The sequence below is a fragment of the Tauraco erythrolophus genome, chromosome 1 (assembly GCF_009769465.1).
Source record: "Tauraco erythrolophus isolate bTauEry1 chromosome 1, bTauEry1.pri, whole genome shotgun sequence".
In the NCBI taxonomy this organism is placed as follows: domain Eukaryota; kingdom Metazoa; phylum Chordata; class Aves; order Musophagiformes; family Musophagidae; genus Tauraco; species Tauraco erythrolophus.
In genome coordinates this window covers 17,279,504-17,296,730 of record NC_141465.1, presented here as the reverse complement: position 1 = coordinate 17,296,730, position 17,227 = coordinate 17,279,504, and the positions used below count along the sequence as shown (strand labels likewise).

At 49.0% G+C, this 17,227-nt stretch overlaps 1 protein-coding gene across 1 annotated transcript in view; it reads right to left on the bottom strand.

The window, feature by feature from the left end:
* The window catches only part of IGSF3 (immunoglobulin superfamily member 3), a 76,203-nt gene extending 59,265 nt beyond the window's left edge, over positions 1–16,938 (bottom strand). The window contains exons 1-2 of the mRNA XM_086631111.1: positions 16,899–16,938; positions 10,325–10,702 (exon numbers count right to left, since the gene is read on the bottom strand). Coding sequence (XP_086487237.1) covers positions 10,325–10,702; positions 16,899–16,938 — 418 coding nt within the window. The remainder of the gene's footprint in view (positions 1–10,324; positions 10,703–16,898) is intronic.
* Positions 16,939–17,227: the final 289 nt, after the last annotated feature.

The following is a 17,227-nucleotide window of genomic DNA, read 5'->3' as shown; positions in this document are numbered from 1 at the left end:
AGTCTAAGGGGCTGGAACTATAGAACAAATACAGCAAATCCTCCAGGGGAAACAAATTTAAAAAAAAAAAAAAAAGAAAAAGAAAAAGAGGAGTGGGAAGAAGGAGTAAGCACAGCAAAAATCTCCCCAGGGAGGCAGCAGGAAAAATAGGCAACGTGGAATGTGAAATTTTCACTAGTAATCGAATAAGGGGCTGCTCCATTGTGGGATTTCTCAGTGCTGCAGCTGGCTGGAGCCACGGGGACCATATTCCACTTTCAGAGTTCACTGAGCAATTGCTAAGGCAGGGGACGGGTGCCATATGTTACCAGCTGCGCTCACAGTTATCGCTTTCCCTGTTTAACACTGAGTGACTATTTGGAGGCACAGAAGCAGAGAAACCTGCACGCTTCGTGCCTCTCCCCCATCACCCGGTATTCCGGCAAAGCTGCCACAAATGCCGACAGGCTCTGCTGGCGAGCCCGGGAGCAGGTCCCTGTGCCAGGGAATGGCCAGGCTGTGCTGGCCACTCAGCCCCACCGGGACCCATTGCAAGTGGGGAGGCCCAGGCAGAAGAGATGGGTGCCCCTCAGCTGTCCTCCAGCAAGGGTCTATATGGCCAGCCCCTGGAAAGCCGCCGAGCTCACAGCAGGCAGGTGCAGGCAGCTCGAGGCAGGTACCAGGCTCTGCCCATTGCACGTGACAGCCCGCTGGCTCCACCACCTGCTCGCCTGACCCAGCCCGTCTCCTCCTAGTTCTCCTTTTGTGCTCTTTATTTTTTTTTTCATCTTCCAGAGCTTCTCTCAGTTGTGCATGTAGTGAAAAAGTAATCTTTTTGGAGCAAAAAATAAAAAGAGGTTGGGGTCTGCCCAGAGCACGCTGGGAGGAAACGTTAAATTCAGGATGGGAGGTGGCACCAGACTGTTTCTAACACCAGATGACCTTTTTCTTCCCATGATTATCAAGCAGAGCCTGACCTGAAAGAGCTCCCTCACGTGTCGAGTTCACTTTCTTGGAAAGGACGGAGAGCCCAAGGTTTAAACCAGGGTCTTAAGTAATCCACCTGTGATAGAGCTGGCCTTCAAATGCACCAGGATCTCTGGCTAAAGATTTTTCTATCTTAGTTAAAAACCTTTGCATCCTTTCCTCCTGTCAGCACTTAACACCCAGACATTATGGCAATCTACACAAACAGCCCATACCACCCCTCGCTCTTCTCAGAGGAACAGACTGAGAGGCATCCTATAAATAAATAGGACATTTAGGACTATCCAATACCTTACTTCACTGGAAGCTAGCAAAGCTTACGAGAGAAGAGCCAGCAGGACAAGCAAAGGGGTGCATGGGCTGAGCAGAGCATTGCTTTCGCAGCAACTCTTTTCAGGGCAGGGCAGGACCCCAAATCTTGCAGCCTCCAGCCTCGCTGACACCGAAGAGGCAAAGGGCTCAGGAGGAGAGTGAGCGCCACGGTCCCATCAACCCGAGAGATGCCTGAGTGGAGCCAAGCATGGCTGCAGATGGCAAGAGAGCAGAGTAGACTCTGAGCCTTCAGAAAAGAGGCTTTTGCAGGAAAGACTGCTTTAGTTTTCAAAGATCGTTTTAACTGACTGGTCTGATTTTACTACTCAGGCTCAGCGCTGCACAGAAATCTACCCAAGCAAAACACTGCAGCTTTTTACAGTCTGAAGGCAAGTCAGTAGCTGGGCTTCTGCACCTCCCTTCCTGACAAGTAAGAGACAGCCTAAGTCTGGAAGCAAGAGGGCTCGTTTTAAAGACCAGCCTAGATTTATGAGCAGCGGGCTGTGCAATTGCCTGAGGCTGTATTCATTTACATTTTTAGAAATGCGTTTTAGAATACATTTTTTCTTACAATGCATAGCTACAAGTATACAGATATGCATAATAAAAGGACACGTATTCTTATTGTAAGCTTCTCCACACGCTAGCTAAATTTTAAAAAGCACCTCTACCTCAAAAGGGACAGTGCAGGAAAAAACATATGGAATACAGTGATGTGCCCCAAATGTGTCCAATGTCAGGTTTTTGAGAAACGGGTAGGTGGACAAGGGGGGAAAAAAAAAATTAAAAAAAAATTAATTCCACAATTGAGAGCTCTCCCTGACAAGCATGTCATGCCACCAAGTTGCCCAGTTTTGAGGGACAGGGCAGCGAGGTGAGAGAAGAAAAACACCAACAGCTAAGAAAGGAGAGAGTGGATACAATGGATCATCCAATTTTTTTATTTTTTTTTTTAGGTACGGTCTGTCTAAAATTTATTCCATTTCCACAGATAGAGGTGGAAAAGGGATGTCACATAATACAGCAATAAGAAAGTAAAAATCAGGCAAGCAACTCCAATGGGAAAGAATAGGAGACGGCATACTGCAACGAAACAGGAGCAATTGGAAGTGTTTACCAGGAAAATTTAATAACAGGGGACGAGATAAAGATACACAAAATAATGAGGGAGTCTTGTCTAGCAATGCGAGGAGACGTACAGAGATTTCTGTTACAAGCTTTCAGTTATAATCTGAATGGTACCTGAATGGTAAAGAAGCGTTTTAAAAAGCAGAAGGAAGAAGTAGCCCATGCAATTCATTGCCAGATTGTACACAACTAAAGTCAAAAAAGACTGGAAATTTAAACAGGTCTTCACGCCTTTCTCTTACCGGCAAGAGTTTTAGAACTGGAAGGGGCATAGAGCCTCTGGACTGGCTTCACGCATGCCCATGCTGCAGCTGGCTGGTAAGGAAGCTGCCCCTCCTGCCAGCTCCAGGGCTGCCAGCTGAGAGGTTGCCTCTGCCAGGCTCCCACTCACCTGCCCGTGGCACCACAGACCACCAGCTCCCTCAGTCCAGCAGTGCCTATTAGCCTCAAGGCTTCTGCAAGGCGAAAACTGGGTATTTTCAAGACTTCAGAAATGACTAAGCAGGACTGGAGATGAATCCTATTCAGCACCATTACCAGGCTGAGCTGAAATATAAGCCTTTGTTTCTAACTCCCGCTATCTAAGGAGCTCAAAGCACTTCACAATTATTTAGCTTAGACTTTGTGAAAGGCTTGTGTGCTATTATCCCTAATTTTACCAGCTGGAAAACGGTGAGGGAGATGGAGAGTGCTATACCCAGGGACATGCAGTGAGTCGGCAGCATTATAGGACCTGACGCTCGCAGCCCCCCAACTGCTCCGCAGCATCAGAAACCGGGTTACTCTGGTTTGCTGGTGCAAGTCCCCAGGCTGTGCCCACAGCAACTGCCAGAAGTAAATATGTTTACCCCTCCTTATTCCTCCCATTAACAGACAAACACTCCCTTTTCATTCATAGCAGAAACAGAAAGAAAAAGCAGAGCAGTATAGGTCAAATTTTTTTTCAAGGCTACTACGGAGAGATTTAGGCATGCAAAGGAGGACAGTAAGAATCAAATACCCTGTGTATAGCTGCAAAGGACCACCCAGGAGAAGGTTTTGGGTTGGTTGGGGTTTTTTTGGTCTGGGTTGTTTTGGTTTTTTTTAATGTCAGCTAAAGGGTAATTTGAAAGTGAAGGACATTCTACTCCTCTGGGGAGCTAATTACTGCAACAAGCACAGCCCAAACCGGCAAAGATGAATGTAACTCACAAGGCAGGAATTTCAACAACACCAATCCTAGAAACGACTTTGGTTAACTGACAGCTTTGCCAAATAAAGTGTACACATCCTTCATGGAGGTAGCAAAACCACTGAGATGGCCTCAGAGAGATTAGGACATCTGAGCTTAGGAGCTCCAAATTCTACCTTCGTACACCAGGGCAGAGCAATAGACAAACTCCTGCAACCTCTCTAAAGAAATAAGAAACATATGAAATACAAAAAATGCACCAAAAAAAAAGATTCGGGGATGTATAATAAGTCCTTGCTGTTCTCACTTGGTTGAGATCACCACTGTTATGCCACTACTTAGCACTGTTACCACCACAATATACATTTTACACCTTTCCTTAAACACTCTCCCCTCCAGACCACTGCCCAACAGTGGTTCCTACTGCACAGGAGCCTACAGCACAGCGGTTCATCATGGGATCACAGGGCAATTCAGGGTGGAAGGGACCTCAGGGGGTCTGTATTGCAACTACAGGGTCAAGCAGGGTCAGCTATAAGGTCAGATCAGGCTGCTCAGAGCTTGATCCTGTCAGGTCTTGAAACCCTCCAGAGATGGAGCCTGTGACTGCTCTTGTTTCAATTTTTGCCTGTTGTTGATCAGCTGCAAAAAGCCTGGCCTCCCCAGGACACAAGCTGCTTGCTCATGCACAGTGACAAACACCTTCCTTTGTCTCTCAGGAGAAGAAGAAGAAAAAGGCAGTATAGAAAGAAGAGCCCTCAAAGACTTCTATCAACACTGGTAGATCCTCGTCTGCAAGATTGCCATCTCTCTCTTCGACATCTCCCTCAAGCAAAGCCACCTTCAGCCCAGTTGACGGCTGGAATAAACTAGCAGCCACCGAGGTCCACATGAGTAGAAGTGACTGCCGTCGCCCCGAGTCCTCCAGGGTTAGGATCCGACGGTGCTCTCCCAAACACGGCAAACCTGTGACATGACACTCTCCCTCTGTGCGCAGACAGATCACGTATGGCGGCACTTGACAAAGAAGAGAGGAAGCTGCTGGCAACAAGCAGCAGCAGCTGGTACAGGCTAGTAAAAGTTCATTTTTTTTTCTTTTTTGCCTGCTACATCTCTCCACAGAGAGATTCTGGAGATTTTTGGTTGCAAGTTGAACAAGAGACCTGCTTTCTTCTCTTGAACGCTTGTCTGAGACACATGCAGCTCCTTCCCTTCCAGTGCTAAGCATCTGGCCTGTGTAAATCTTTCTTCCACCTCCTGTGCCACCAAAGCCTCTCTGACACACCTTACAGCTATCCTTCTCATTCCAGCCATGGGCTTGCAGCTGGCCACACAGTTACATGCCACAGTTCAAGGGCACAGAGAATTCCTACAAGCTACACTCCTAAAGCCATGGTCAAAGCACCCATGGACTGAGCTCTGGTCTGCGGAGACCTGCAAGTGACTCGGGCAGCTCAGCTTTTGGAGACGAGACCCCACCAAGCATAGCCACAGCTAGCATTGACCTCGCGCAGAGAGGTGGCTGGCTCTTCATCTCACCAGTGCCCTTGCCCATCACCACTCCCAAGCCTGGCACGATGCTGAAACTTCACCACAATGGGGCTGCCAGCCAAAAAAACACACCTGGCCCCTGGGAGCCGTCACAGCCAGGCAGGACCCAGGGGAACAGCGCAGAGATCAAGGCACCAGCCTGCCCAAGCAGGGCGAGACCAGTGAGAAACAGCAGAGAGCAGAAGTGTGGCTGAGGGGGTGGACAGGGGAGCTACTGAATAGCACCTAGCTAGCACAAATCCTCTCTGCCACCCTTTCACCTAAGCCTGGCAGGAGGGAGACGCCGGTAACCATCCCTGCAAGCACTACCAGCTCCACAGAAGCTCCTGCCCACTGCTGAGACAGCTGTGTCTGAGTGCCGCTTGTTTCTCAAGTCTGCACTAAAATCACTCCTTCTCACTCTGCGGTACCGTGGAGGTTGTGGTCTCTTCCCCCGTCCAAAACCCTTTCATTTTTCTGCTTTAACTCAGGATTGATGCTGTACAGCTGCTTCCCCCAAAATAAAGAGTACGAGAGTTGCCACCTCCTCAAGTGCTTTGAAACCCTTTCTCCTGCTCTGTCATTACCTGTGTAAGAAAAACCTCAAAGCTTGATTTCTTCCCTCAAATCACTTAACTCTGAAAAAGCTCAACGTTTTTGGGAGCACAGATGAAAAAACCACTGAGATAAAAGTCTGAAGCTTCTGAAGAGGTTAGACCTGGGCCTCTTCGCTGTTATCTAAGTAAGGGTACAGGCACACAAACAACTCGTTGCAGAGATATAGTGGAGTACAAATTTGCAGTGACTCACGCACTCTGAAGTAACTGCCATGTGCTCGCTTCTACCCCGCAGCAAAACACAAGTTTATTTACCCATCAACACAAGATGAGAAGCACAAAGCAGCATCTCGGATGCGCAGCACCCCTGGAGCTTTACCACCTAAATTATTGCACAGAAACCTACTCCTCCTGCCCATATTTCAAGAGTTATTAACATAAGGGATAATTCAAACGACAATCTGGAAAATACTGCTGTCCTGCCGGCGGTGCCACTTTTACAGGGATGCTGCTTTCTTTCACCTGCAAATTCTTTGCTGTCCTTAACTTCTTCAAAAAGCAAAGGAGGAGCCCATGTACTTCTCAGAGTCAGTAACAAGCAAGCCAGGACCCTGACACGATTGCCAGTTAGGTGTGTATGGTCCCCATATCCCTCATTTAATTGATCCAGTTTTCTAACTCCCCTCTTCAGTATGTCCAAGTGTCCTCCCAGTTCAACCATAAAGTCAAAATTTCCATCAGTTGCTTAGGGACTCCATGGGGGAAGTTTCCAAAAGCAGTCACGTCTTCAGCTACTCCTGGAAGAATTCATTTCACTCAACACCGGCTGCCTAACCCAAGTCTAACATCTAGGCTCTTTCTTTAGTGAACTTAGAGAAGGATGCATTTAATTTAAACAAAGATGGGCTGGTCTCCAGATTTGTCCCTCTCTGTCCTCTGAGCGCAGATATTGCCTCAACATCTACCTTAGGCAACGTGCCAGGTGTTAGATGAGCGGGAGGCCACTTGTGTGATCATCTAAAAATCTTTTCCCCCCACTTGAGTAAAAGAGCATGAACTAGTCTCCGCAATTCCGTGTCAGCCTCAGGGAACTGAACTCTGAAGGCAAACAATGGAGTTGCAGACTTTGTACGTGAGCTAATCCTTTCTCATAAATCAATCGCAAGGCCACGGTTCCACAACATCTTGAAGAGCTGCACCCATTTTTTTCTTTTTCACCACCTCCCTCAGCCCCTGCAACTCAGTCTGAGATGCCCTAAATTCTTTGTGCTAACACATCTCACAGTCGAGGTATAACTCCTTCTTCTCAACAATGTAGCTCAGGAGGAGGTGAGAAGAGGGGTAGCATGATACAGAAAGACTTATTTTTGAAGCAGGTGCAGTACACTGACAACTGGTGAAAAAGGTTAAGCCTTGATACACGTTTCCCCATGGCAGAAGGCCCTTGAACCACAGTACTGGCCTCATTCCTAGCTTCAGTGAGATTAGCACTTGAACCGCATGCCTAAATTCAGATAAGAGTCCCACACAGTGCCTGTGGAGCACTTCTTACTCCAGGCCATCAGAGACTTCAGGTCCTCTGAGTGGTACTACATCCTGGCCAAGGTCTCCATGAATGAAAGGAACCTCAAGTGGAGACACCAAAAATGGGAGAGGGACAAGCAACCATGTTTGCTGTGCATGAGGCGGACAGAAGTGCACTTTCAAGCCCAACCCGCACATCTTTGAAGCTGACAAGACTATTTTTTTAGCAGCTGCAGAGCCCTGGATACACAGCCCTCAATGCTGCTCAGATGGCAGGAGCAAAGATACATCCCAGCTGCTCTGCTGCAAGCTAAGATGTCCTGGTGCAGACAGCAGCCTCATATGCTGCTGCACCAGTGTCCCATCCAGCTGCCCCAAAACTCCCAGCTCCTCCATTACAGGGCTGTACTGCCTGGGTGACTCTTCCTGCAGCTCTTCCCTCAAATCACAGAACACAACAAGTCAAAGCTCCCAAAGCAGCAAGTCTAAAATCAACACTGCTCCAAACGCACCTATTTCATACAAAAATGGAGAGAATAGAAACGCTAACAAATCTGTCTCCCTCCAGGCTTTGCTGCTGCCAAAAAACGAGCCGCTCAATCTAATGAGTCAATTAAAAATTCATAACCAGATGAAAGTTTGGTTCTGTTTCTGAGAAAATGAGAACAATAACTCTCATTTAGCTCTCGTGTACCTCTTCTTGCATATCATCTGCAGCAACAGAGCTGGCCGGAAAACCCATGACCTGTAGCGGAGAGCTAAAATGACAGGAGAAAATAAGGGTGTGTGTTGTGTCCAGCCCTGCAGAGAGGAGTCCATTTCCCTGGCAGGTCCTCAGGGTCCAACAGGGCTGAAGTCAGCACCGGTTCACATGAACAGAAGCCAGAGGGGAGGATCTCCGTAAGGGCTTGTTGTCTACAGGTCATCACACTCCTGGGGGCACTCTGGAAAATTCAGTTTTTGTCAGAGTTTGGTTAAACCACAGAAAACACCACATTCAAAGAGCAAGTGACCCCAAGTCAGTTCTGAAGTGAATTTTCAGAAATGAATTAAGCTAAACCGTATTAGGGCCCAAAATTCTGAGCACAACCATCCATGAAGGGGCATAATGTGATTTAACTAATCCACTAAAAGTTAATTTAGATCAATTTTCTTGAGCATCTCAGACACACACGTAAGCCCCAAAGCCAATGTCCTCAAAACACTATTCACGGGTGTCTACGGAGTCCCAAATCTTATGTGCCTTGTACTAGTGGCAAGGGTGGGACAGAGCAAAAGCATCTCACCCAGCAAGTCCCAGGCTGGCCATCGAAGAAGCTGCTGAGCTACAGTTAAAACCTGGAGGGCACTGGATCTCCAGGGAAGAGCAGCAGAGGAGCTCCCCACTGCCCAGCCATCGGACGCACTGGCTGTGCTTATCCACATCCCTATCCCGTGCCGTGCTCCACGCCAGCAGCCAGCGCAGGTACTCTCACTTGCACTAACAGCTCTGCCCTAAGGACCCTCGCTCACGGGCTAATTCCCACCGGGTGCAGCTCCCCGGCAGGGGAACCCAGCTGCAAACCCGGACTACCCCAACCCCACCCTGCTCCCAGGCAGGTTTTTTTTTCTCACTGGGTGTTGGTTTTCAATGGGTTTCACTCCCTGACATGACTTTACAGCAGCAGCACTGACTCAGCCTTGTTTAAACTAAACAGAGAACCGCAAACCTGGACACCTGAAGAAAATCACGGAACGAAGAAAAATCAGAATAGATTATTCAGGTGTCTATGTCTCAATTGCTCACAGACATCAGACGGGAAAGCAGGCAACTAACAAAGCACTTGTACCCAGGCCGTGGGACGTGGCCTGGGCTGGCACCTCTGAAGGGAAGGAGCCACGGTGCACAGGAGCTGAAGGAAGGCCAGGAGCACAGCACCTAGGAGGGCTATTGTGATTTAGAATCACACCTCAGCTCCTTTCGCAAGGGGCATTGCACACAGGAAACCCAGACTGGCTAGCACAGTCTGGATAACGCCAAAATGGTTTCCAAACCAGGCTCACAAACATCTAGAAAACTAAGCATGCTGTCTGCTAGAGGGGTGTCTCTGCTGCGAAGGAGCTCTTTTAGAAGTCCTTCAGCCAACGAGTTTGATGGAAGCTATTTGACCGCTGTTAGCCGAGTTAGAGACTTCAAATCCAATCCCATTTTGAGATACAGAAAGCAAGCTGAAGCTTGAAAAGGTCAAATGAGCTAGTTAGAGAGGTGCTGTGGAAATACTCCAGATTTTAAAGAACCTGTTTTTTATTTTTCTAACACAGACAAAAAAAAACCCAAACCCAAACCAACTCCCCCGCATTAATCTACAGACAGCTCAATCTGAGCAGTGTGCTGGTTTCAGGACACGTTCAGCACTGCCCTCTGTTAAGAGCCTGAAGACGACCCTCTCTCCTGTTCCCTTTACGTGCTTCTCGTTATTGCTCCTCTCCTCCTCGTTCCGCTATTTTGCCACCTTTGGCACACAGCTCTCTCCTCTGCAGCTTGTGCCATCTGGAGCAGCCTCCGTACCCCTCTCTTTCTGTGTGAATCAGTTCATAGAATCATAGAATGGTTAGGGTTGGAAGAGACCTCAAAGATCATCTAGTTCCAACCACCCTGCCATGGGCAGGGACACCCTCCACTACACCAGGTTGCTCAAAGCCTCATCCAACCTGGCCTTGAACACTTCCAGGGATGGAGCATCCACAACTTCTCTAGGCAACCCGTTCCAGTGCCTCACCACCCTGAGTGAAGAATTTCTTCCTTATATCTAATCTAAATCTACCTTCTTCCAGTTTAAAGCCATTACCCCTTGTCTTATCACTACATGCTCTTGTAAAAAGTTCACGTCCCTCTTGCTTTCAGCAACAGCTTCACACGTTCCCCTCCTCAGCTATGCTGCCTGGTGAGTCTTCTTTATAAGGGCCTTAATACTAGAGAAAGCTTGGTGTCTCCTACATCTCTATACGGTGATTTCCTACAATTCACTGTGCCACATGCTCTCTGCTCCTGTTCTCCCTCACCCGTGTTTCTTCTGGCAGCTTATGAGGATTACATTTCACATGGAGGGTTCACGGGCCTCGTTGCCCCAGCCACGCCGTTAGCAAGACAGCTTACCCACAAGGTTCATCTTGGCGCTGTAACTCCCAAAGTACCTCTCGTCGGTGTTGGGCGTGTGGCACTCATACTCCCCGGCGTCCCGGTCCTGCAGCTCGGTGATGTGCAGCAGGACGGCGTCCCCCTGCACCCGCTCCACGTAGATGCCCCGGCTGCGCACACGCTGGGTGTAGATGGCGTAGGGGAAGGAGGGGTCGACGGTGCTGACGATCTGCACCTCTCGCTCAGGAGCCGAGGGCAGGTAGATGGACCACTGGAAGTTCTGCTCCGCCGGGCCCTGGTAGCCGCTCACCTTGCACCACAGTGTGACGTGGGAGCCCTCCGTGCGGTAGAGGGGTCCCTCCTGCACCGCCACTTGCCGCTGGGCCAAGGCCATGCCTGCAGGACGAGAGGAGCTCAGCATTACTTCCCAACAGGCAGCCCTGGAGCCTCCCTCCAACACGCACCCGTCCTACCCCTTCCATGGCCATGCTTGGCAAGACAAAAGCCCCAGCCACATTGCAGCTTTCTTGCTGACTCAAGGGAAGTGTTTTTTAAAGCACCCCATGAAAAAAGCAATGCTGAGATAATGTAAAATCCTTCTTTGGTAGCGATAAGAATCCAGGCACAAAAATGTACTGCACCGCACAGCAACAAAGCAGAAACTCAAGCTGACAGGGCTTTGTTTTCAGCACTACCCTTATTTTCCAACCCCATCACCCGCAATCCCAGGCACAAGTTGCTGCCAGAGAGCACTAGGAGGTGGCACGCAGCCGCTCTGCAGAACTCCAGCGCACACAGGCAGCCAAGGAGCCACTGCTGGGGCTCGCCAGTTCAGCAGCTACTCCCTTTTCTCCTGGTACAGCCCAACCGGGACTGTCTTTCACCAGGAGAGAGGCCCATGTGCAAGCCAAGAGGCTACACTCCCTCTAGTTGAGTTTCCAGGCCACCCAACTGCAATGACACAAGCACTTGTCCTCCATCAGCAAACCCTCCGGAGCCTTCAGCTGGTACAAAATCCCATCCTTTTTCCCGCCAAACCCAGCACGCCTTCTCCGGTCTCTCCGTTACACCTGTAAAGGCATAGGGGGAAATACCATGTTTCTGGCACTGCCTTCCCAAGTCTGTTCAAAAGGAGTATATTTAGTACATAACAAAAACAATTGAAGTTAATGGAGGGAGTGGGCATATTACACCTAGACTTACAGCCCCTGGCTGCTGGAAATCAAGACCCAGTACCGTGTGCTGTACACACCAAACTCTTGCAGCACAGAACAAAGACAATCCTGCAGCACGGTGACTGCGACCTGCTGTATTTTTACACAGATTACGGACGGCTGGCCCTTGGGCTCATGGCACATTACCAGCACAGCCCTCCAGGGACCAGATAAATTACAGCAATCTATCTTGTTTGTTGCTACATCAAAGGCTCGAGGTCTGGAGACCACGGTGGGTGTTCGTCGGTTATTGAGTTACCAGCAGCATGTGCACATGGTGAGGCCAATCACCCCGGCTTCTGTGACTGCTCGCTTGCCATCATAAAACGGCAATAAGCCGATTTAAAGCAGGTCCTGCATAATCACGTTTGCAAATTTCATCCTCTGTGTACGAGTGCATGTTGGAGTTTCCCCCCTCCCCTTCAATTTTTGACAACAATGTTCAAGTCCAGAGAAGAATTTAACCTTTCAAAAACTAGCAACTTGCAGGTGGAAGAGGTACCCTGGCATTCAGGGATGACTGACTCAATCCCGTCCTCCGGACATGGATGTCCCGATACAAAGTTTTTCTCCGCAGCCAGCCTGGACCGTAGCCAGGAGAGATGGTTCTTACCAGCTTAAAACAAATTGTGAAAAATGGGTTCAGCATATCCATCAGGCCACGCAGCTGAACAGATGGAACGCAATTCAAACTATTAACTTGGGCTCAGCTCGCTGCTGCTCCAAATCATGTTTCTTTTTACTCTTTATGAATTAATGTGATTTAAGGGGAGGACAGGGAAAGCTAGCATGTTTGAAACAAACAGGGAGAAAAAACATGTTTGAAACAACAGAGGAAAACACCCCCCCACCGTTTGCTGCACTGATCTCTTCATCCTGGGGAAAGATACTGCTAGAGACAACTAAGATCTAAGGTGCAGACAGACTCTACTCTCACCCCATAAAGGCCAAAGGACAAAGCAAATACTACAGCCTTTGAAGTGAAGAACTGTTTTTAAAGCAGCAGGAAGGACGAGATCTTTATTGCACAGCTAAAGGCAGCTCGTAACACAATTTCTGTAAGCACGTGCAGCCTCACTACAGCTTACAGCTAGCCCGCACGCAACGACACAACTGACATTGCGCCACAAGGCGAACGTGCAGCGGCAGGAATTAGAAGTTGCACACATAACGCTCATTCAGGTATCTCTCCGCTGAGTGCAGAGCCCTGTTTTGCAGACTTTTAACGCAGTGCTCTTGTTTTTACGTAGGAACTCTTTGAGGAGTTTTCCCAACTATCCAGTTAAAAAACACTGTTTCATCAGAGACATGTATTGGTCCTTCCAAAGCGCATTGGCAAGATCACGACCCCGGGGACCCACAGCACAGATCTCTGCACCCTGATACTTGCAGCCTTTTGTTAGATGTCAAAGCCCACTGCCCTCATGGCCAGCGCTAACGTGGGCTTCCTTTTTCCCTTGCCATTGGATTTTGGAGCCATGCCTATAACCCTGCAACCTGGAGTCCTAACCCAGGTTCGGAAAAGACCTGCTTTCTACATTCCTCCTCTCTTACTCCCTCTTGCACTGGATTGCTGCACCTTCCTGACCCAGCCAAAAGCGAGAGGAGTAAGAGCCAAAGAGCTCCCTGCTTCCCGTTCTGGCTCCAGGAGCCTAAGCAGCTGAAGGATAGGAGAAGCCGGTGCAGGAAAAGCTGGTGCAGGAAAAACCCTGCCCAGCTCCAGCGTGGAAGGAAGACAAAAGAGTCGAGGTTTTGCCACAACTTGCAGCACATTGCCGTTCAGCCTCGGAGAGGTGAGACACAAAGGCTCAGCAGTTGGTTCAACGGGGTGGATCTCCAGAGGGGCCAGGAGCGGCACATCTGCAGTGCTGTTCCTCCTGCCTAGCCCCAAACTCCTGCTCCAACACAAACGGGTGCAAATGCTTTTCAACACTTAGGAAAAAAACCCACACAGCAGAAGCAAAGATACTTCTCCAATAAATCATTTTAACTGAGAAAAGGAAGGAGAAAAACAATTAGCCTGAGACAGACATCCACAACTACAAGTCTGCTCCTCAAACAGTTAACTTTTGCACGGTGAAGAGTGTTTGGCAGCTTTCATGCTCTGGGAATTGCTGTATCCACGAATATGCAGCATCAAGAAAAGAACTGCATTTCTTAGTGAGCAAGTGTTCTGATTAACAAAAACAATGCGCCTGAGATCCCATTTTAAACTCTTATCTTTCCCTCTTGAAGTGAGAGAAGAGCTCACCGGAGGAGGAGCTGTGTGCTCCACACCTCCCCTAGGACACCCAAGAGACGGTTAGGGCGGCATTTGGCTGGTACTTCACTGGCACAGCTGGCTTTTAATTGCAGATCCAATATAATTTACTGACAATGCAAGGGCTGATACGAAGGAGGTAGCGAGCCAAGAGCTACTTTAAAATTAATAAGAAATGATAGGTTTGTGCATCTGTTTTTTTCTTCCAAAAGGCAGCAAATCCCCTGCGATAAGGAGGAAGTGTTCCTTGATCCTTATCCCCTACAGATGAGGGCTATTGTCACTGGCCTTTTGAGCTAAGAGCAAGGCAAACAACAGCCAGGCAGCTCTCCACGCTTCCACTGGCTTACCCATCTCCCAGGCCGTGTTTGGGAGACAGGAGGTGCGTGGGGGAAAGAGAAGGAGGCAAGGGCAAGATGGAATGGTGCAGTCGGGCCATTAGACTCAAGGTCATGTAGCAAAGGGACCGTGCGGGACCCAGGCAGCTGCAGATGCCCAGTTCCTGCACCTCCCTTACATCAGCCCACCCAGCAGGCTCCAGGGCCACAGCTGGTGACACGTAAAGTGGCTCTGAACATCAGGTGAAGGCAAGTGAGAAACGCTATGTCAGAGTCACCCGGCCATTTGCATCTCCCTCATCATATCACAGCCAGGACTTTAATGCCTCTCCATTCGATTTACCAGCAAGAAAGGAACGTTGAGCATCCCCGCCAGCCAGGCATCTCACCCAAAAGAACCATAGCTCACTTTGTCTTTGCAAAATCTGCACCCTCCCAGCAATGTCAGCTGACTATGGCAAGATCTGACCTTTCCATGGGGAGACAGGAAGAGCTCAGAGCTTGGGTTTTCCAGACACGACTGGTCATTTCAGGTGCCTCCTTTGAAATACTTTGAAGATGCCTCATTTCAGAAAGTGCCAAACTCTTACTCTTTGGGAAGGAGATGGACTTCACATCTCTTTCAGAAGAACAGGAGCACAGAATTGTATCTGAGAACATTGATTCAAGGCTCATTGCAAGGGATATGTACACATAATGAAAGAAGGGATGGCTGTGCACACAGAAACTCTGTCATAGCATTGACACACCAAAAGAATAAATAAAAATTAGGGGCAGGATGATGAGGAACCTCTTGCACAAACACTCTCCTCATCCCTGAGAACATGGATTATGCCTGCGCCACACCCAAAGGCACCACAGCAAGTTGCATCAAGGTATCTTAGATACCAATAATCACTGCCAGTAGACCTTTAATATAAAAGAGAAACTTGAGCTCTTAGAAGGAGTATTATCCTGGGTCTCTAATCATTAGAGAGCAATTAAAAAAGAAAAAAGTCTTTATATTTCCCATACCTTCCAGAAGCGTAGGGCTGACAGTGCTGAACACCAAATGGATTACGTAGCTTGAGGGGATATTTCTACCCCTGCAGCTTTACAGCAGTTTTCCTTCACTTAAAAGCTCTAAAGCAGTATTTGTCAATAACTGATAATGCTAATCCTAAATTTCCTTTAAAAATTACTTTCTGCTTTTGACCACAATTATTAGACAGAAAATATTTCCTCTATCCTCCTCTCCCCGTCCCTCGCGCAAATACACAGTGCACGTTTGGGGTTTTCTGTTGTCACTATTATTTGTTCGATTCATAAGTGCTCCTGAAAAGGTGCTAGAGAAGAGCAACAACAACGATAAACACTAGGGAATAGCTTCTACATAAGAAATAATGGAGCAGGCAAGGACTCTGGCCTGGAAGAAAGATGACTTTAAGATGGTCTGGTAAATGTCTATACAAATATGCATGCCATGGAGAGGACAGTCAAGAATTGAGCATTTACGATCTCTTCCAGTTTAAAACCAAGGGCTGTCAACCGAAACTGGTCAGATCCAGTTTTATAACAAGCAAAGCAGTTCTTGCAGCTGCATGTAGCAGATCTAGGGACACCCTTGCCGAAGGATGCTGTGGATATGGAAAGTTTACATGGGTCAAAACACGGGTGAGACAAGTACTTGAAAGAGGACTACTAAATAAGTAGATCTCATCAGGTATGGGAGGCTCCCAAAACAAGCTACAATTGCACAGCTGTCTGCCTACAGCTTTTTGAGACATGACACTGAGCTAGGTGGAGGACCCTTAGTCTGAACTGGTACAGCTGTCCTCATGCCCCTTCACAATCTATGTCATTGCAGCCTATACTCTTCAGCCATATGGGTCACATCTGGTCTGCAGACTATGCATTGGCTATACTACAGCTGAAGCTTAAAAAGGCACCATTTCAGCTTTTTTCTCTAGAACCGTGGCTATCTCTGCTCTGAATGTGGCCAACTGAACTGGTTCCCTCAGAACACCCTCAGAACTGAAGCAGGAGTCTGTGCCCATGTGCGGGGAAGGGAAGGGGAGCGTGCATAAATCCTATTTGGCTATGACAAACCAGCATCTGCAGCAGACCACAGGCCCTGGCAGAAAGTCCCCGGTAATGAAGACAGTTCAGACACAAGTGCTAAAGACCAGTTAGGCTAAAGCGTCTATTTCCCAGCTTGAGTGATGCTCTGGGCACGCACAATCGAAGAGCAGGTGCAAGCGCCAAGTGCATGGCAGTCACGGCAACTGCTGCCCTCCTGCCGGTCCGGGGCTCACTCAGGCCAGCGCGGCGCAGGAGCCCAGGCTCGCCACCCGGCCGGCCCTGGCTCTCCAACACGCACGGCACGCTGTGGTGTGAGGTGAGGCGAGCGCCAGCAGACTCTTCCTCCGGCTGTGCTCAGCGCCTTCAGCCCTGGCCCAATGCCACAGGAGGCAGCAGGCATACCTGCATCCCGCTCCGACCACAGGGCCAGGAGAGATGTCATGCCCACAACAAGGAGATGGTGTTTTCATCCAGTCCAAGGGCACCGTCACCTTATTAGCAGCATTGCTAATTTGTTGCTTGCCCCCCTGCCACAGCCTGCAGCTCACGGGTAGCACGGCACGGAGAACAGCAGGGTGGGCAGAAGCAGCCCTTTGTCTGCAGCAGTTTGTGCGTCGGCCGCTTTCACAAAGTAACGGGGTGCACACGGTTAACTGCAGCCCAGCAAGCAGGGCTCCCCTGCGACTTGCTCCTCCTCCTCAGTGTCTCCATTCCTCTACCCCAAACCAGGAGCATTGTGCCCTGCACAGGCCTTTGCATCCAGTGAGTTGCTCAGGGAGAGTTAACATCCTCCAATCTCATGTTCCGTCTTAATTCAAATTAATTTTTCAGGCTCCCTTAGGCATGATGCTTCCCAGGAGATGGCCCTTACTCTCTCCTTCTGTCCCCAAGGGAGGACACAGATGGCTCTTGCCAAGACCAGCCTCTTACTTAGCCCTGCTGCGGAGTCCAGAGAAAAACCAGGGAGTGACATCCACAAAACGGCGTTCCATTTCAAGAAGGCTCTTACGAGCCACGGAGAACACTTCCCCAAGCATCCGTCTTATTT